General features: G+C 32.2%; 1 protein-coding gene across 1 annotated transcript; it reads left to right on the top strand.

The window, feature by feature from the left end:
- The first annotated feature begins 6,419 nt into the window (after positions 1-6,419).
- On the top strand, positions 6,420-9,261 carry LOC138353504 (cytochrome c-like). Its single transcript, XM_069306480.1, has 2 exons — positions 6,420-6,518; positions 8,944-9,261. The coding sequence occupies exons 1-2, from the start codon at positions 6,420-6,422 to the stop codon at positions 9,259-9,261; spliced, it is 417 nt and encodes a 138-aa protein (XP_069162581.1).
- The last annotated feature ends 6,214 nt before the right edge of the window (positions 9,262-15,475 follow it).

The following is a 15,475-nucleotide window of genomic DNA, read 5'->3' as shown; positions in this document are numbered from 1 at the left end:
CATCCTTTTCCATCTCGTAAGTGAAACGCAGCACGGAACTCTGCTCAAATGCCTCCTTCAGCTCCTGCAGATGTCTGACATCAGGTACCTGTGTAAAAATGTCGTCAACATACCTGCAGTATATGGCCGACATGAACTTGAAACCGGCCATATACTGCAGGTATGTTGACGACATTTTTACACAGGTACCTGATGTCAGACATCTGCAGGAGCTGAAGGAGGCCTTTGAGGCAAATATATATCAGGTACTTATTACGATATTAATATCGTAATAAGTACCTGATATATATTTGTCAGTAGTATTATATAAGACTAATTGAACATCAATAAGCTGTCTAAGAACTGTAGTAAGCAATTGTTGACGACAATACTGATCATTTTTCAATAAGTCGACTTTTTTCCTTAGTAGGATCCAATCGCGTGGGTTTAAGTATTCCATTTCGATAAAGTAGCCTATAGATTTAGATTTGAAAGGACATTTATACTCAATATTATTCAAAGAATGAGGAACTTTAGTAGGTTGTGATGACTCTAGAAATTTACCTTGTGGACAGTGTATTACATTATAGGCAGTTTCGACCATAAACACACGATACACTTGAACAAAGAATGCCTTTCTGATATTTTCATCAAGACGTGCAATGTTTTCAATCTCCATTAAAAAATCCCTTTTCCGGCGAAAACTCTTTCGAGCCACAAATGTTTTGAGATACTTTTTTCCTCGTTTGTGCTTCTTCTTAGAAGATTTAAAAAGTTTGGAAGCCGTGTGTGGGTAAATATTTTGAAACACATGTATTTGATGCGGTAATCTAGGATCAAGAAGTTCAATAGTAGGGACTTGAACAAGATCAACTTTACCATAGGCACCTTTCCCTAAATAACGTTTGTGGGTATTAAATGTAAAACGAATATGATTAGATATTCTATTATTTAGTGTTTCACATTCATCAGGATTAGTCAATTTGTTTTTCCCCTTAATGACTTCCATTTTTTAATTATTTATGATATACTCCCAACTTGAAAACGGATACCAAACCCAACTCTTATAAGTCTTATGAAATTTTGATAGAAGGTATAAAAAAGAAAAACATATATAATTAAATATATCATAACTATATATAATACAACAGTTTTTGTTTTTCATATATTATAATACAAACACGGTCATGACAAATACAACTGAAAATATTTGAAGTAATTCACAAACTATTGGACTGAAATGGAGGAATTTATCAAGAAAGGTAATCAAACATATCCTATTCTCTTAAAAATATATTCTTTGGCAACCAAATAGTTCTACTGTGCCATGTGAAATTTCGAACATATTCTTTAAATTACTTGATAAATTATTAAAAAAAAAAAGAGAGCAAAAGATTGTAAAGATATTTGTTAATTAAATAAATAAATAAAAATATGGAATACATTAATTTTTGTAGTATGTTAATTGTCTTTTATGACTAGGACAGGACAGGACAACTAATATTAATGCATTATTATATATTAGAAGATAATTATGGACTGTAATGGTATAACCAATGTTTCTTTCTTCTTTGTAGATAACTTGGAGTTTATTAATGGAGACATTACTGACCCTGTATATAGAAGCCCCAATATAGCGCTTGTACAAATACTCAACTGTGTAGCTGTTAAATCTCATGGACTTTCTCAGATTCTTGCTGAGATATATCCATACTGTGGTTCTTATACACGACGCCGGGCAATACGCACTCTAAACCGTGCTATGCTTGAAGACAGACCTCAACCAGGAAATATTGAGATTTGTCATCCTAACACTGTAACAAAGGGACCAGTAGTTATAAATGTTTTTGGGCAGTTTTATATGGGGAAGGAGAAAAATCAAAACCTTTATACTAAAAGACTCATACAGCAGTTACAGCAGTCGTGTACTGTTGATGTTGGACCTAAAGGAAGAAATCCTAGACATTTAGAACCTTTCGATCATCAACTTTTATCTGGCCTTTTAAAAGATACATCCCAAAACAGGATTTATTGGTTTAATGAAGGTCTAAATAAATTAGCAGTGCAAGTATCTAATGGAAAATACAGTTTGGTAATTTTTCCATCGTTAATTGGGTGTGGATTGGCTGGTGGAAACTGGGAAAGAGACTACTTACCAGCAATTATAAAATTTTCTAGACAGGTCTACCCCTTTGGTATCAGAGTTAAAATTGTAAACAAATTATATCAAAGACATCATAACAATGAAAAGAACAGTTAAACCTCCTAATTTATATATATATATTTTTTTTCATAGGTCCCCCCCCCCTTTATGAAAAAAAAAAAAAAAAAACAGGACAGTGTCATTAACATAAATAAGACCTCCTCCACCCTCCCTGGTCAATTTTTGTTGTGTGATGATTTAATCCTGACAACAGAATGAACCAGTCAGTGGGTTTAGATATGTTCCCTAAAACTTTATGAACTGATTGAGGTGAGAGAGACCACAGTTACTAATTGAAGAAATTTTATCTCTACCCTTCTACCACTACTACTACTACTACTTCCATCCTACTCTTATTTACCCTATCACTTTTCAGACATCTTTCTACACACCAAACCCGAGAAAAGTGTTGTTGTTTTTTGTTTATATTTTTTTTTTTTTAGAATAGTTAACTATGGAATAAAGAGCTTTTTTCCCCTTCCTTACAACTCCATTTCTTCCCTTTTTTTTTAATTAATATTAATGTTATCTTTCATATTTCTTCTAGGTTTAATATGGAATTATCCCTGGGGAAATGTCAAAAGAGAAGACATTTAAAAAAAATATATACAAAATATAAAATTAAAAAAACTCAAGAGGTTGCCAACTTTTTTTGACTTGCAAGATTTCTCCTACAAGGTCAAGATTACAGCAGAATATCAAAGTGAGAAACATCATAGAAATTATGACAGAAGCAGAAAAGGCATCGTTAACTATTATATTTAATTGTTCACCAAATATCAGATCAATTGATACTGATATAAATCTGTTTGAAAATGAACATGATTTTAGACAAGACGAGTGTTTTGAAACTAAGAATAATTCTACAGTCCTGGTTAAAATACCATTTTTGAAAAAATATCAAACAAACCTGGTGTCCAACCGACTCTGGGGACCTGATAATAAGGACGTTATCATTGATATATCAATTAAACACGGTTCCCTTAAAACTATCAAGAAAAATGTCATTCGTCATCAAATTGTATCTTGCCCCATTTGTTTAGATATGAATGGGTCAGGTGACATGGTTTTTATGTTTGATGATTATATGGTTGGATGTGGTCACAGTATTTGTCCTCAATGTATGTTTACATTATCCGCCAAAATTTTGTTGGGTAAAAAATCTACAGAGAAATTTGATTATAATAATTATGGCTGCCTTAGATATATGAATAATTCTTATGGGATGTACTCTTTTTTATCAAATATTATCTACAAAGATGAAATATTGTGTCCACTTTGTAAGCAAATAGTAAAAAGTGTGTTTGTGTTGAATATGCATCATCTAAAATGTAGCATTAGGGAATTTTCTCGTAAGTATGCCCAAATCTTATTTTGGGGTAATCAAACTGACAGGCTGTTTTTAGAAGCCGCAGCAAGTTTTATATATGGAGTGGAGCAATTGGCAGTCACTGATTTGTATATAGAAAGATATATTATGGAAAACAGTTGGATTTTTGACGAATATGTGACACCAGTTACCCTATACCTTAACTTTAATGAAACACTTTCAGAGATGAAACTTGTTTTTAAGAGTTTACAGCCATATTTATTAAAACTAGCCTCAAAAAATTCTAATGATCCATCAAATAGAAAATACTTATTATTCTTTAACCAACTTTGTCATAGAAAGGGGGGTGAACCAATCCTGAGACCAACATTCATTAAATAAAATAATTAAAAAAAATGTTTTTTTGTAAATAAATGTATATGTATGTGTTATTTGTACCTCTGTTTGGGTTTCAATCAAAGTGCATCAATTTCTCAAGGAAAATATGTAGATGTAAAAACTCTAGTCCGAAAAGTTAAAATGTCATCCTTACCACATTTCCATATCATACTTTTATTCATTATATATATATATATATATATTTTTTTTTTTTTTTTTGGATAATGATGACGATGCTGATGAGGAGGAGGAGGGTGTAATTATTTATTTCTTACGTTTTCTCATTTGAAACTGTGTTTAGTTGAAGCTGTAGCTGGTTAGATACATTATCCAAATCTGTATCTACAGTATTTTTTTTAGTCCATCTGTGAGCGTGTTTTGACTCAAGGGTGTGCTCGCAGAGTAAATCAGAATCCTAAAACAAAGAAAAAAAGTGTCCTTTTTTTTGTAAGTATATGAAACATATAAATAAATAAATAAATAAATAAATAGCATTCACCTTAACCTTTTAAGTTAATGTGTTTTTTTTTCAGAAGATGGGTGAGAGGGAAAAAGGTAAGAAGATCTTTATGCAGAGGTGTGCACAGTGTCACACTGTTGAATTAAACGGCAAGCACAAAAATGGACCCAATCTCAATGGCCTCTTCGGCCGCCAAACTGGTCAGGCTTCTGGCTATATTTACACTTATGCCAACAAGGCCAAGAGTATCACGTGGGACAAAGATAATCTGGATATCTACTTGACCAACCCCAAGAAATTTATTCCAGGCACAAAGATGGTGTTCGTTGGTCTTAAGAAGAAGAATGAGCGTGCAGACTTGATTGCTTACCTGGAAACCTCCACCAAGTAGAGCAAGCATTAATATTTTTGTGGTCTCACCACTTTAAAACAATAAATCATCCTGCTATCAAAATTTACTAAAAAAAAAAAAAAAAAAAAAAAAAAAAAAAAGTAGGGCAGTAAAAATTACAAAACGTTGCTCAAAGAGTGGAGGAGACAGCTGGTTGCCCAGAGTAGATGGTAGCAGTGTCAGCTGAATTATATAAATATCAAGTAGTCGCAGGCTACTCTCACATTTTACGGCCACTGACGGCCAACCAACACACGCTTCACTGCTCTTCCATCCATTAGAAATTTAGTAGCCACATTCCTACTAACATTTGGAATATTCAGGTGCACAAAGCTTTTAAAACCATGGTATCCATATTTCCCTTTAAATCTTTTACATATTCGATTACATCAAGTTCCCAAATAGAAAAATATGTAGACAAATATTGTTCATTTGATATAAATATTACTTTAGAACCATTTATAATTAAATTAAGATCATCTAAACACCAAATTGTAAATGCTTATGCTATAAAAATATGGATGGGTTCTACTCAAGAAGGATATCCTGCGGCATCCCAATTGCAATTTATACTAAGAGTCGTAGTTAGGAAGGATGAAAATTATTGTTCCTATATGTATGTGGAACTCTTCTCTAACATTGACTAAAGAAGCATCATGTTCTGTGAACATAATTTCAAGTACCCCCATCCGGATTACTTAATAGTGCCTATCAAGGGATATAGGTCCTATGCCAAAGATCCTTCCATATTTCTGATGATGATACAAGCTTCCAAACAGGAACGAGAAGCTCTGAGAGAGATAATGATAGCAGACGGAATATCGATTCCATCGTCATGTAGCAAAGTTGATCAGGCAGCGCTGAAAAAGCTTATATCCATAAAACAATATTTGAATCGGCATTATTATTTCAGGCACATGATGTTTAAAAATATACGTTGGGAATTAACCCGAGATGTGAGAGCTTACAAAGCATGGTTGAAAAATGAAAAATGGCTTAACTACGTTATTAATCACATGATGAAACAACATAAACCCTATTGTTTACATGATGGACATTATCATCACCATGCTCGTCAAGATATAATTTATAGGGACCCCAACTATGAACTTGTATCTCGTTTCGATGTACCCAAATATTGTTATGAATGGTCTAAAAATACATTTCGGGTTTTTAGTGATGGTGATAAAAAGTGTGATGATATATGTTGTATTAACCTAGAAAACCTTGACCAAATTTATCATTTAAATTCGGCGAAGAGCGAATTAATTGCTCGAATAGTGGCGAAAGAATACGGATCATTTTATGTAGAAAAGGTAAACCGCGTACTTTTCATAACCCGAAATCCCCATCTCTTTATGGACCTCATTCAAACGGGAGAAAAGGAAGAAATCTGTCGTTTTATTATAGAAGACGAAGGTTTATCATCATCATCACCACCACAACCATGTAAAAACACCTACAACCCAAATAGTTTTCAGGCAATGTGCATCAATGAATTTGTGAATTCCTATTTGGATACTACTAGAATGGGATATTGGACCGTGGCCTGCTTACGTAGAGCAATCAACACCAACCGTAATATTCCTCCTTTTTTAAAACGCCAATTAATCAACGAAGTTCAACGGAATCTAATGATTAGATCGTGGGAAAGAGCAGTGGCAGATGAAACAACATCATGGATATAATAACTGTTATTGAAGTGCTAACTAAATTGTCGAGGCTTCAAGATAGTGTGGATCATTTACAAAATGTTGCCTTGCAACTAACGGAAGAAGTACAGAATTCTGTACCACCACTGTCATCATTCAACAGTTTTGGTTAATGAAATATATACATTATTAATCGGTTCGACCACCTCCCCGCCTTCCTTCGCTATGTAAATAATAATGCCGAGTCAAATACTGTTTTATGATATCATTACATGACGATGGAATTGATATTCCATCTGCTATCATCATCTCTCTTAGAGCTTGTAAGCTTGTATCATCATCTCAGCAACTATTGTCGCTAATTAGAAATTAAATTTTGGCAAGAAGTATAAAAGTAATAAAAATTTAGAATTTCACTTAACTATTCCATTCATTTACCAAAAACGAGTACATAATGACGTCGTCAGTAAATGAAATTATCAACTATATTTTATTCTTTAGAAAAGAGTATGATGCTGCAAAACTTAAACATATTTTAGTAACCTTTTATTCAAATGATGAACTCCTAGCTACCAAAAAAATATTGGCATCATGTAATAATGATGACAGGTGGCCACATGGATTAGAAGAATTTATTTATCCAGATAGTATGGATCGTGATGATAAATACAAAACGAAAGACGAATACGTTACAGATATTTTTAAATGTCTTGATTACCTGGAAACCAAAGGTAGATTACCGAAACCTTCAATAGATTTGGCTAAATATCCCCAATATGAATTAACCACCTATATAACTGTTATTGAGGTGCTAACTAAATTGTCGAGGCTTCAAGATAGTGTGGATCATTTACAAAATGTTGCCTTGCGACTAACAGAAGAAGTATGTAACTCTGAAATACAGAAAATGATAACTGAACTGGTTAAATCTACCATCAGCCAGAGTCCAGTCAATCACTTAGGCTCCCTTTCTAATGTAAAGAAATATATGAATTAATTGGTTGGGCATTATTACATTACTGAGATTCATCAATGTTTTTTTTCATTTATACTTTTAGCATTTGCTCCCAACTTTAGATTTATTTATTATAAGAATAATAAACAAATATTTTATAACATAATCAATTCAGTAAAAAAGTTTTTCATTGAATCTGTTCTTATTTAAATAAAAGTTCAGTAGTTGTTTCATCTGCCACTGCTCTTTCCCACGATCTAATCATTAGATTCCATTGAACTTCGTTGATTAACTGGCGTTTTAAAAAATGAGGAATATTACGGTTGACAGGGAAATTTGATTATAATTATGGCTGCCTTAGATATATGAATAATTCTTATGGGATGTACTCTTTTTTATCAAATATTATCTACAAAGATGAAATATTGTGTCCACTTTGTAAGCCAATAGTAAAAAGTGTGTTTGTGTCCAATATGCATCATCTAAAATGTAGCATTAGGGAATTTTCTCGTAAGTATGCCCAAATCTTATTTTGGGGTAATCAAACTGACAGGCTGTTTTTAGAAGCCGCAACAAGTTTTATATATGGAGTGGAGCAATTGGCAGTCACTGATTTGTATATAGAAAGATATATTATGGAAAACAGTTGGATTTTTGACGAATATGTGACACAAGTTACCCTATACCTTAACTTTAATGAAACACTTTCAGAGATGAAACTTGTTTTTAAGAGTTTACAGCCATATTTATTAAAACTAGCCTCAAAAAATTCTAATGATCCATCAAATAGAAAATACTTATTATTCTTTAACTGACTTTGTCATAGAAAGGGGGGTGTACCTCTGTTTGGGTTTCAATCAGAGTGCATCAATTTCTCAAGGAAAATATGTAGATGTAAAAACTCTAGTCCGAAAAGTTAAAATGTCATCCTTACCACATTTCCATATCATATTTTTATTCATTTTATATATATATATATATATATATATATATATATATATATATATATATATATATTTTTTTTGGATAATGATGTTGATGATGATGCTGATGAGGAGGAGGAGGGTGTAATTATTTATTTCTTATGTTTTCTCATTTGAAACTGTGTTTGGTTGAAGCTGTAGCTGGTTAGATACATTATCCAAATCTGTATCTACAGTATTTTTTTTTAGTCCATCTGTGAGCGTGTTTTGACTCAAGGTTGTGCAGTGTGCTCGCAGAGTAAATCAGAATCCTAAAACAAAGAAAAAAAAGTGTCCTTTTTTGTAAGTAAGTGTATGAAACATATGACCATAATGAAGGTGGGATTGTTGGTTACCACCAGCTCCATCCAATATAATGACACTGAGATTTATAATGCCTTTGTGGAGTGCTGGTAGGCCACCACCAGAGATGACCTGGTTATATTGGGCCAGGGTTCTCTTTCTCTCTTTTCATTGGTTTGGGAAAATTTGATATAATTACAATTGTAATCAATAATAATTTGAAATTGATGTTTTGAAAATATAATGATGTTCAGCTAAAAAAAAATATATAAAATAAATAAATAGCATACACCTTAACCTTTTAAGTTAATGTGTGCTTTTTTTTATCAGAAGATGGGTGAGAGGGAAAAAGGTAAGAAGATCTTTATGCAGAGGTGTGCACAGTGTCACACTGTTGAATTAAACGGCAAGCACAAAAATGGCCCCAATCTCAATGGCCTCTTCGGCCGCCAAACTGGTCAGGCTTCTGGCTATATTTACACTTATGCCAACAAGGCCAAGAGTATTACGTGGGACAAAGATAATCTGGATATCTACTTGACCAACCCCAAGAAATTTATTCCGGGCACAAAGATGGTGTTCGTTGGTCTTAAGAAGAAGAATGAGCGTGCAGACTTGATTGCTTACCTGGAAACCTCCACCAAGTAGAGCAAGCATTAATATTTTTGTGGTCTTACCACTTTAAATCAATAAATCATCCTGCTATCAAAATTTACTAAAAAAAAAAAAAAAAAAAAAAAAAGTAGGGCAGTAAAAATTACAAAACGTTGCTCAAAGTCTCATCATTATTTCATGATAATTAAATTTACTGTGGGAATCATTAATATTATCATTTATTAACTTATATAACTTATAAGCTATAAATAAGTGTCTTATTAGATTATGTCTCAGGGGTAAATAATATAATCCAGGAATTTTTTTTGTGTTAAATTTTTCATTATTTATATGTTCGATATCTATATTAATGAAAAGTTCCTCTTTTTTGTTCATATTTTTTTTAAATCCTTTTAATATTCAATTCTAATACTTTCTTGAGATGATCTGCCCGAGCAACAAATAGGGAATTAATTATTGGCTAAGATTTATTGTCATATGAATTTTTTATTATATATTTGTGATAGAATTTAATCAAATAAATCCCAATAACATATGGTCTTTGTTTCAAGGTTATCTGACCATGGCATAGACAAACAAAGACTACTTTTTTCTGTGGCATAACGTGTCGATGTTAATGTACTATTGGATCAAAGACTCTAAATCCTACCCCCCTCACCCCCCTACACATGATGAATCTTATACTATACTATAATGTAATAATGCCCAACCAATTAATTCACATATCTTTCTTTACATTAGAAAGGGAACTTAAGTGACTGACTGGACTCTGGCCGATGGTAGATTTAACCAGTTCAGTTATCATTTTCTGTATTTCAGAGTTACGTACTTCTTCCGTTAGTCGCAAGGCAACATTTTGTAAATGATCCACACTATCTTGAAGCCTCGACAATTTAGTTAGCACCTCAATAACAGTTATATGGGTGGTTAATTCATATTAGGGATATTTACTCAAATCTATTGAAGGTTTCGGTAATCTACCTTCGGTTTCCAGGTAATCAAGGCCTTTAAAAATAGAAGTAGCATGTTCGTCTTTCGTTTTGTATAGATCATTGTAATCCATCTTATGTGGATAATTAAATTCTTCTACTCCCAATGGCCACCACTTACCATTATTACATGATACCAAAATTTTTTTGGTAGCTAGGAGTTCATCATTTGAATAAAAGGTTACTAAAATATGTTTAAGTTTTGCAGCATCATACTCTTTTCTAAAGAATAAAATATTGATCATTTCGTTTACTGACGACGTCATTATACTTATTATTACTGTGCTCGTTTTGGGTAAATGAATGTAATAGTTAAGTGAAATTCTAAATTTTTATTACTTATATACACTTCTTGCAAAAATTTAATTTCTAATTAGTGACAATAGTTGCTGAAAACTTGTACTTTTAATAATGATTAGTTCCCCTTTTTATACCATTTGACTTAATTTTAGTTATCTCAAATAATATGAGAGGAGGGGGTAATAATGATGGTGGGGGCATTGAAGTCAAGGCAGCAGCAACTTCAAATTTTTTCATCCTCATCTGGAAACAAAAATGATGATAGTATAGGAGATTGAGGGGTAGAAACTATATGGGATTCACTTAGTTCATGCATATGTGGCAGTGGAGTCAGTGACAGCGACTCCTGCAAAATATAACAAAAAATTTAATTTAATTTTTTACCCACCCTTCAAAGGTTTTTAAAGTATAAAAAGTTTAATGTTATAAAGAAAGTCATTAAATATTATTAGATATTTATTATCTATCCATTATTCATTATTAAAGATTTAAAATAAAACCACCACTGCTAAATAGTAGATATATTATAAATACCTTAGGATCGTGAATAAGTTTGGCCACAAATTCTCGGCCATTATCGCTCTGTAAAATTGATTCGTGGGGCTCGAATGAGAGCGAATATTTCGAACAAGTGACGCACCTATTCGATCGTGCGTTTACTACGAAAGAGGACGTAACACCGAGAAATTTGTCAAATTATCCTACAATGGGTCATATTACTCCTTTTTTTTCGCAGGTGAAGTTTTTTCAAATTGTATATGTGTGTGACACAGTGAAATAAAAAGTTTTACAATGGTTTTACTTACTTCGAAATAAGTTCTCTTAGCCCCCCTCCCACTTCATTCTTCGTTCCGCTTCGTCAATTGTTACTAGGACGTCCTCTCCAAATAGACAAAAGATCGCATTCGTGTTGGTTTGTGGTCAATTTAAATTTGGCAGGTTTAATAAATAGTTTCTAGTGCGTATTATATTTTCCGGCTCCCAGGTCCCCACCTTTTTCCAGCAATTTACCAATTTTAAATTCAAATTAACTTTTTTACCTAACTTCTTCAGTATAATTCAATCAAATATGGGGAATCATTAAAGAACAATAAATGAAAGTTTGTTGTATATCACAGTCTCCCCTATGTAAAAAAAAATAACTTAACCAATAGTGAAAAAAAATTAAGTACAGATTCAACCAGAACCAAGGTTTCAGCAACTATTGTCACAAATTAGGAAAAACAAATTAGCAATAAAAATTTTGAATTTTGCTAACATACCAAAAACGAGAACACTTAAATTTACGTAGGGGGATGGGTCAGCTGGACTTCTCTTTGTGCAGTTTCTTTTATGATGCTGCCAATTTATGTAAAAATTGTTAATTAATTAGTCAGATTTGTAAAAAAAAAAAAAAAAAAAAATCTTTATCTACCATCCTTTTTTGTTTTGTATTGAGGTGGAGGGGTCAATTTTGTTTTATCGGTTTGTCTATTTGAGTTTTTTTTTTTTTTTTAATAAATCAAGTCTGGGCAAAATTTTGGTTGGGGTAAGATAATACAAAAATTGATTTGTGGAAATAATATGATAAAATATATTCAGTATCTCATTCTTTTTCCCTTTTTTACCATAATTATTTAATTTAGAGGAAATATCACCACCACCACCATCACTGTCATCATTGAGCAGTTTTGGTTAATGAAATATACATTATTAATCGGTTCGAAATCTACTATCATTATCTCTCTTAGAGCTTCGCGTTCCTGTTTGGAAGCTTGTATAGAAGAGGAACTAATCATTATTAAAAGTACAAGTTTTCAGCAAGTATTGTCGCTAATTAGAAATTAAATTTTGGCAAGAAATATATTCCATTCATTTACCAAAAACGAGTACAGTAATAAGATAATGGCGTCGTCAGTAAATGAAATGATCAACAGGATCTATACAAGACGAATACGTTATAGATATTTTTAAAGGCCTTGATTTCTGCCAGAGTCCAGTCAGTTACTTAAGTTTCCTTTGTAATGTAAAGAAATATGTGAATTAATTGGTTTGGCATTATTACATTATAGTATATTATAAGATTCATCAATGGTTTTTATTTATACTTTTAGCATTTGCTCCTAACTTCAAGATTTATTTATTATAAGAATAATAAACAAATATTTTATAACATAATCAATTCAGTAAAATAACTTAAAATACTACACAGTGCTTTGTGTTTCTTACACAATCCCAATAAATATGCCACTACTGTTTTGGACACGTGAACGAGTTTCATTAAATGGCAGTGGTCGTCACCGTCACTAAACCATATAAAATGTATGAATAGTGATCGCTATCCAATTGGCCAATTTTTCTCATCTCGGGGTCTGTAGTGTGTTTGAAATAAAAGTTCAGTAGTTGTTTCATCTGCTACTGCTCTTTCCCATGATCTAATCATTAGATTCCGTTGAACTTTATTGATTAATTGGCGTTTTAAAAAATGAGGAATATTAGGGTTGGTGTTGATTGTTCTACGTAAGCAGGCCACGGTCCAATATCCCATTCTATTAATATCCAAAAAGGAATTCACAAATTGATTGACGCACATTGCCTGCAAGCTATTTGGGTTGTAGGTGTTTTTACATGGTGGTGGTGATGATGATGATAAACCTTCGTCTTCTATAATAAAACGACAGATTTCTTCCTTTTCTCCTGTTTGAATGAGATCCATAAAGAGATAGGGATTTCGGGTTATGAAAAGTACGCTGTTTACCCTTTCTACATAAAAGGATCAATAGTCTTTCGCCACTATTCGAGCAATTAATTAGCTCTTCGCAGAATTTAAATGATAAATTCTGTCAAGCTTTCCTATGTTAATACAACATATATCATCGCACTTTTTATCACCATCACTGAAAACCCGAAATGTATCATTTTCAGCCCATTTATTACAATATTCGGGTACCCCATAAGGATAACAACGTTTATAGTTGGGGTCCCTATAAATTATATCTTGACGAGGCTTGTGATGATAATATGCAAACCCATCATGTAAACAATAGGGTTTATGTCGAATCATCCTGCGATTAACGTATTTAAGCCATTTTTTTTTTTAAACCATTCTTCGTAAGCTCTCACATCTCGGGTTAATTTCCAACGTATATTTTTAAACATCATGTGCCTGAAATAATAATGCCGATTCAAATATTGTTTTATAGACATAAGCTTTTTCAGCGCTGCCTGATCAACTTTGCTACATGACGATGGAATCGATATTCCGTCTGCTATCATCATCTCTCTCAGAGCTTCTCGTTCCTGCTTGGAAGCTTGTATCATCATTAGAAATATGGAACGATCTTTGGCGTAGGATCTATATCCCTTGATAGGCACTATTAAGTAATCCGGATCATGGGGGGTACTTGAAATTATGTTCACAGAACATGATGCTTCTTTGGTCAATGTTAGAGAAGAATTCTACAAACATATAAGAACAATAATTTTCATCCTCCCTAAATAACTCGCAGTATAAACTGCAATTGGGATGCTGCAGGATATCCTTCTTGAGTAGATCCCATCCATATTTTAATAGCATAAACATTTACAATTTGGGGGTTAAATTGTATTAATTTACTTATAGATGGTTCTAAAGTAATATTTAAACCAATCGAAAAATATTTGTCTACATATTTTTTTATTTGGGAACTTGATGTAATCGAAGATGTAAGAGATTTAAAGGGAAACATTGATACCATGGTTTTAAAAGCTTTGTGCAAATGAATGTTCCGAATGTTAGTAGGAGTAAATCCCTTTATGTACAATGAGTGTGAAAAAAAATTTAAGTACAGATTCAACCAGAACAAAGTTTTCAGCAAATATTATCACAAATTAGGAAAAACAAATTGGCAAGAAGTATAAAAGTAATAAAAATTTAGAATTTCACTAACTATCCATCCATTCATTTACCAAAAACGAGAACACTTAAATTTACGTAGGGGGATGGGTCAGCTGGACTTCTCTTTGTGCAGTTTCTTTTATGCTGCTGCCAATTTATGTAAAAATTGTTAATTAATTAGTCAGATTTGAAAAAAAAAAAATCTTTATCTACCATCCTTTTTTGTTTTGTATTGAGGTGGAGAGGTTAATTTTATTTTATCGGTTTGTCTATTTGAGTTTTTTTTTTTTTTAATAAATCAAGTCTGGGCTAAATTTTGGTTTGGGTAAGATAATACAATAAATTGATTTGTGGAAATAATATAATAAAATATATTCAGTATCTCATTCTTTTCCCTTTTTTTAAATTAATTATTTAATTTAGAGGAAATATCATCACCACCACCATCACCGTCATCATTGAACAGTTTTGGTTAATGAAATATACATAATGACGTCGTCAGTAAATGAAATAATCAACTATATTTTAGTCTTTAGAAAAGAGTATGATGCTGCAAAACTTAAACATATTTTAGTAACCTTTTATTCAAATGATGAACTCCTCTGAAGTGCAGAAAATGATAACTGAACTGGTTAAATCTACCATCGGCCAGAGTCCAGTCAGTCACTTAAGTTCCCTTTCTAATGTAAAGAATGATATGTGAATTAATTGGTTGGGCATTATTACATTATAGTATAGTATAAGATTCATCATGTGTAGGGGGGTGAGGGGGTAGGATTTAGAGTCTTTGATCCAATAGTATATTAACATCGACACGTTATGACACGGAAAAAAAGTAGTCTTTGTTTGTCTATGCCATGGTCAGATAACCTTGAAACAAAGACCATATGTTATTGGGATTTATTTGAGATAATTCTATCACAAATATATAATAAAAAATTCATATGACAATAAATCTTAGCCAATAATTAATTCCCTATTTGTTGCTCGGGCAGATGATCTCAAGAAAGTATTAGAATTGAATATTTAAAGGATTTAAAAAAATATGAACAAAAAAGAGGAACTTTTCATTAATATAGATATCGAACATATAAATAATGAA

The sequence above is a fragment of the Procambarus clarkii genome, chromosome 58 (genome assembly GCF_040958095.1).
Source record: "Procambarus clarkii isolate CNS0578487 chromosome 58, FALCON_Pclarkii_2.0, whole genome shotgun sequence".
NCBI classification, from domain to species: Eukaryota; Metazoa; Arthropoda; class Malacostraca; order Decapoda; family Cambaridae; genus Procambarus; species Procambarus clarkii.
The sequence above is the reverse complement of the archived record's forward strand: the minus strand, read 5'-3'. Positions and strand labels throughout refer to the sequence as shown.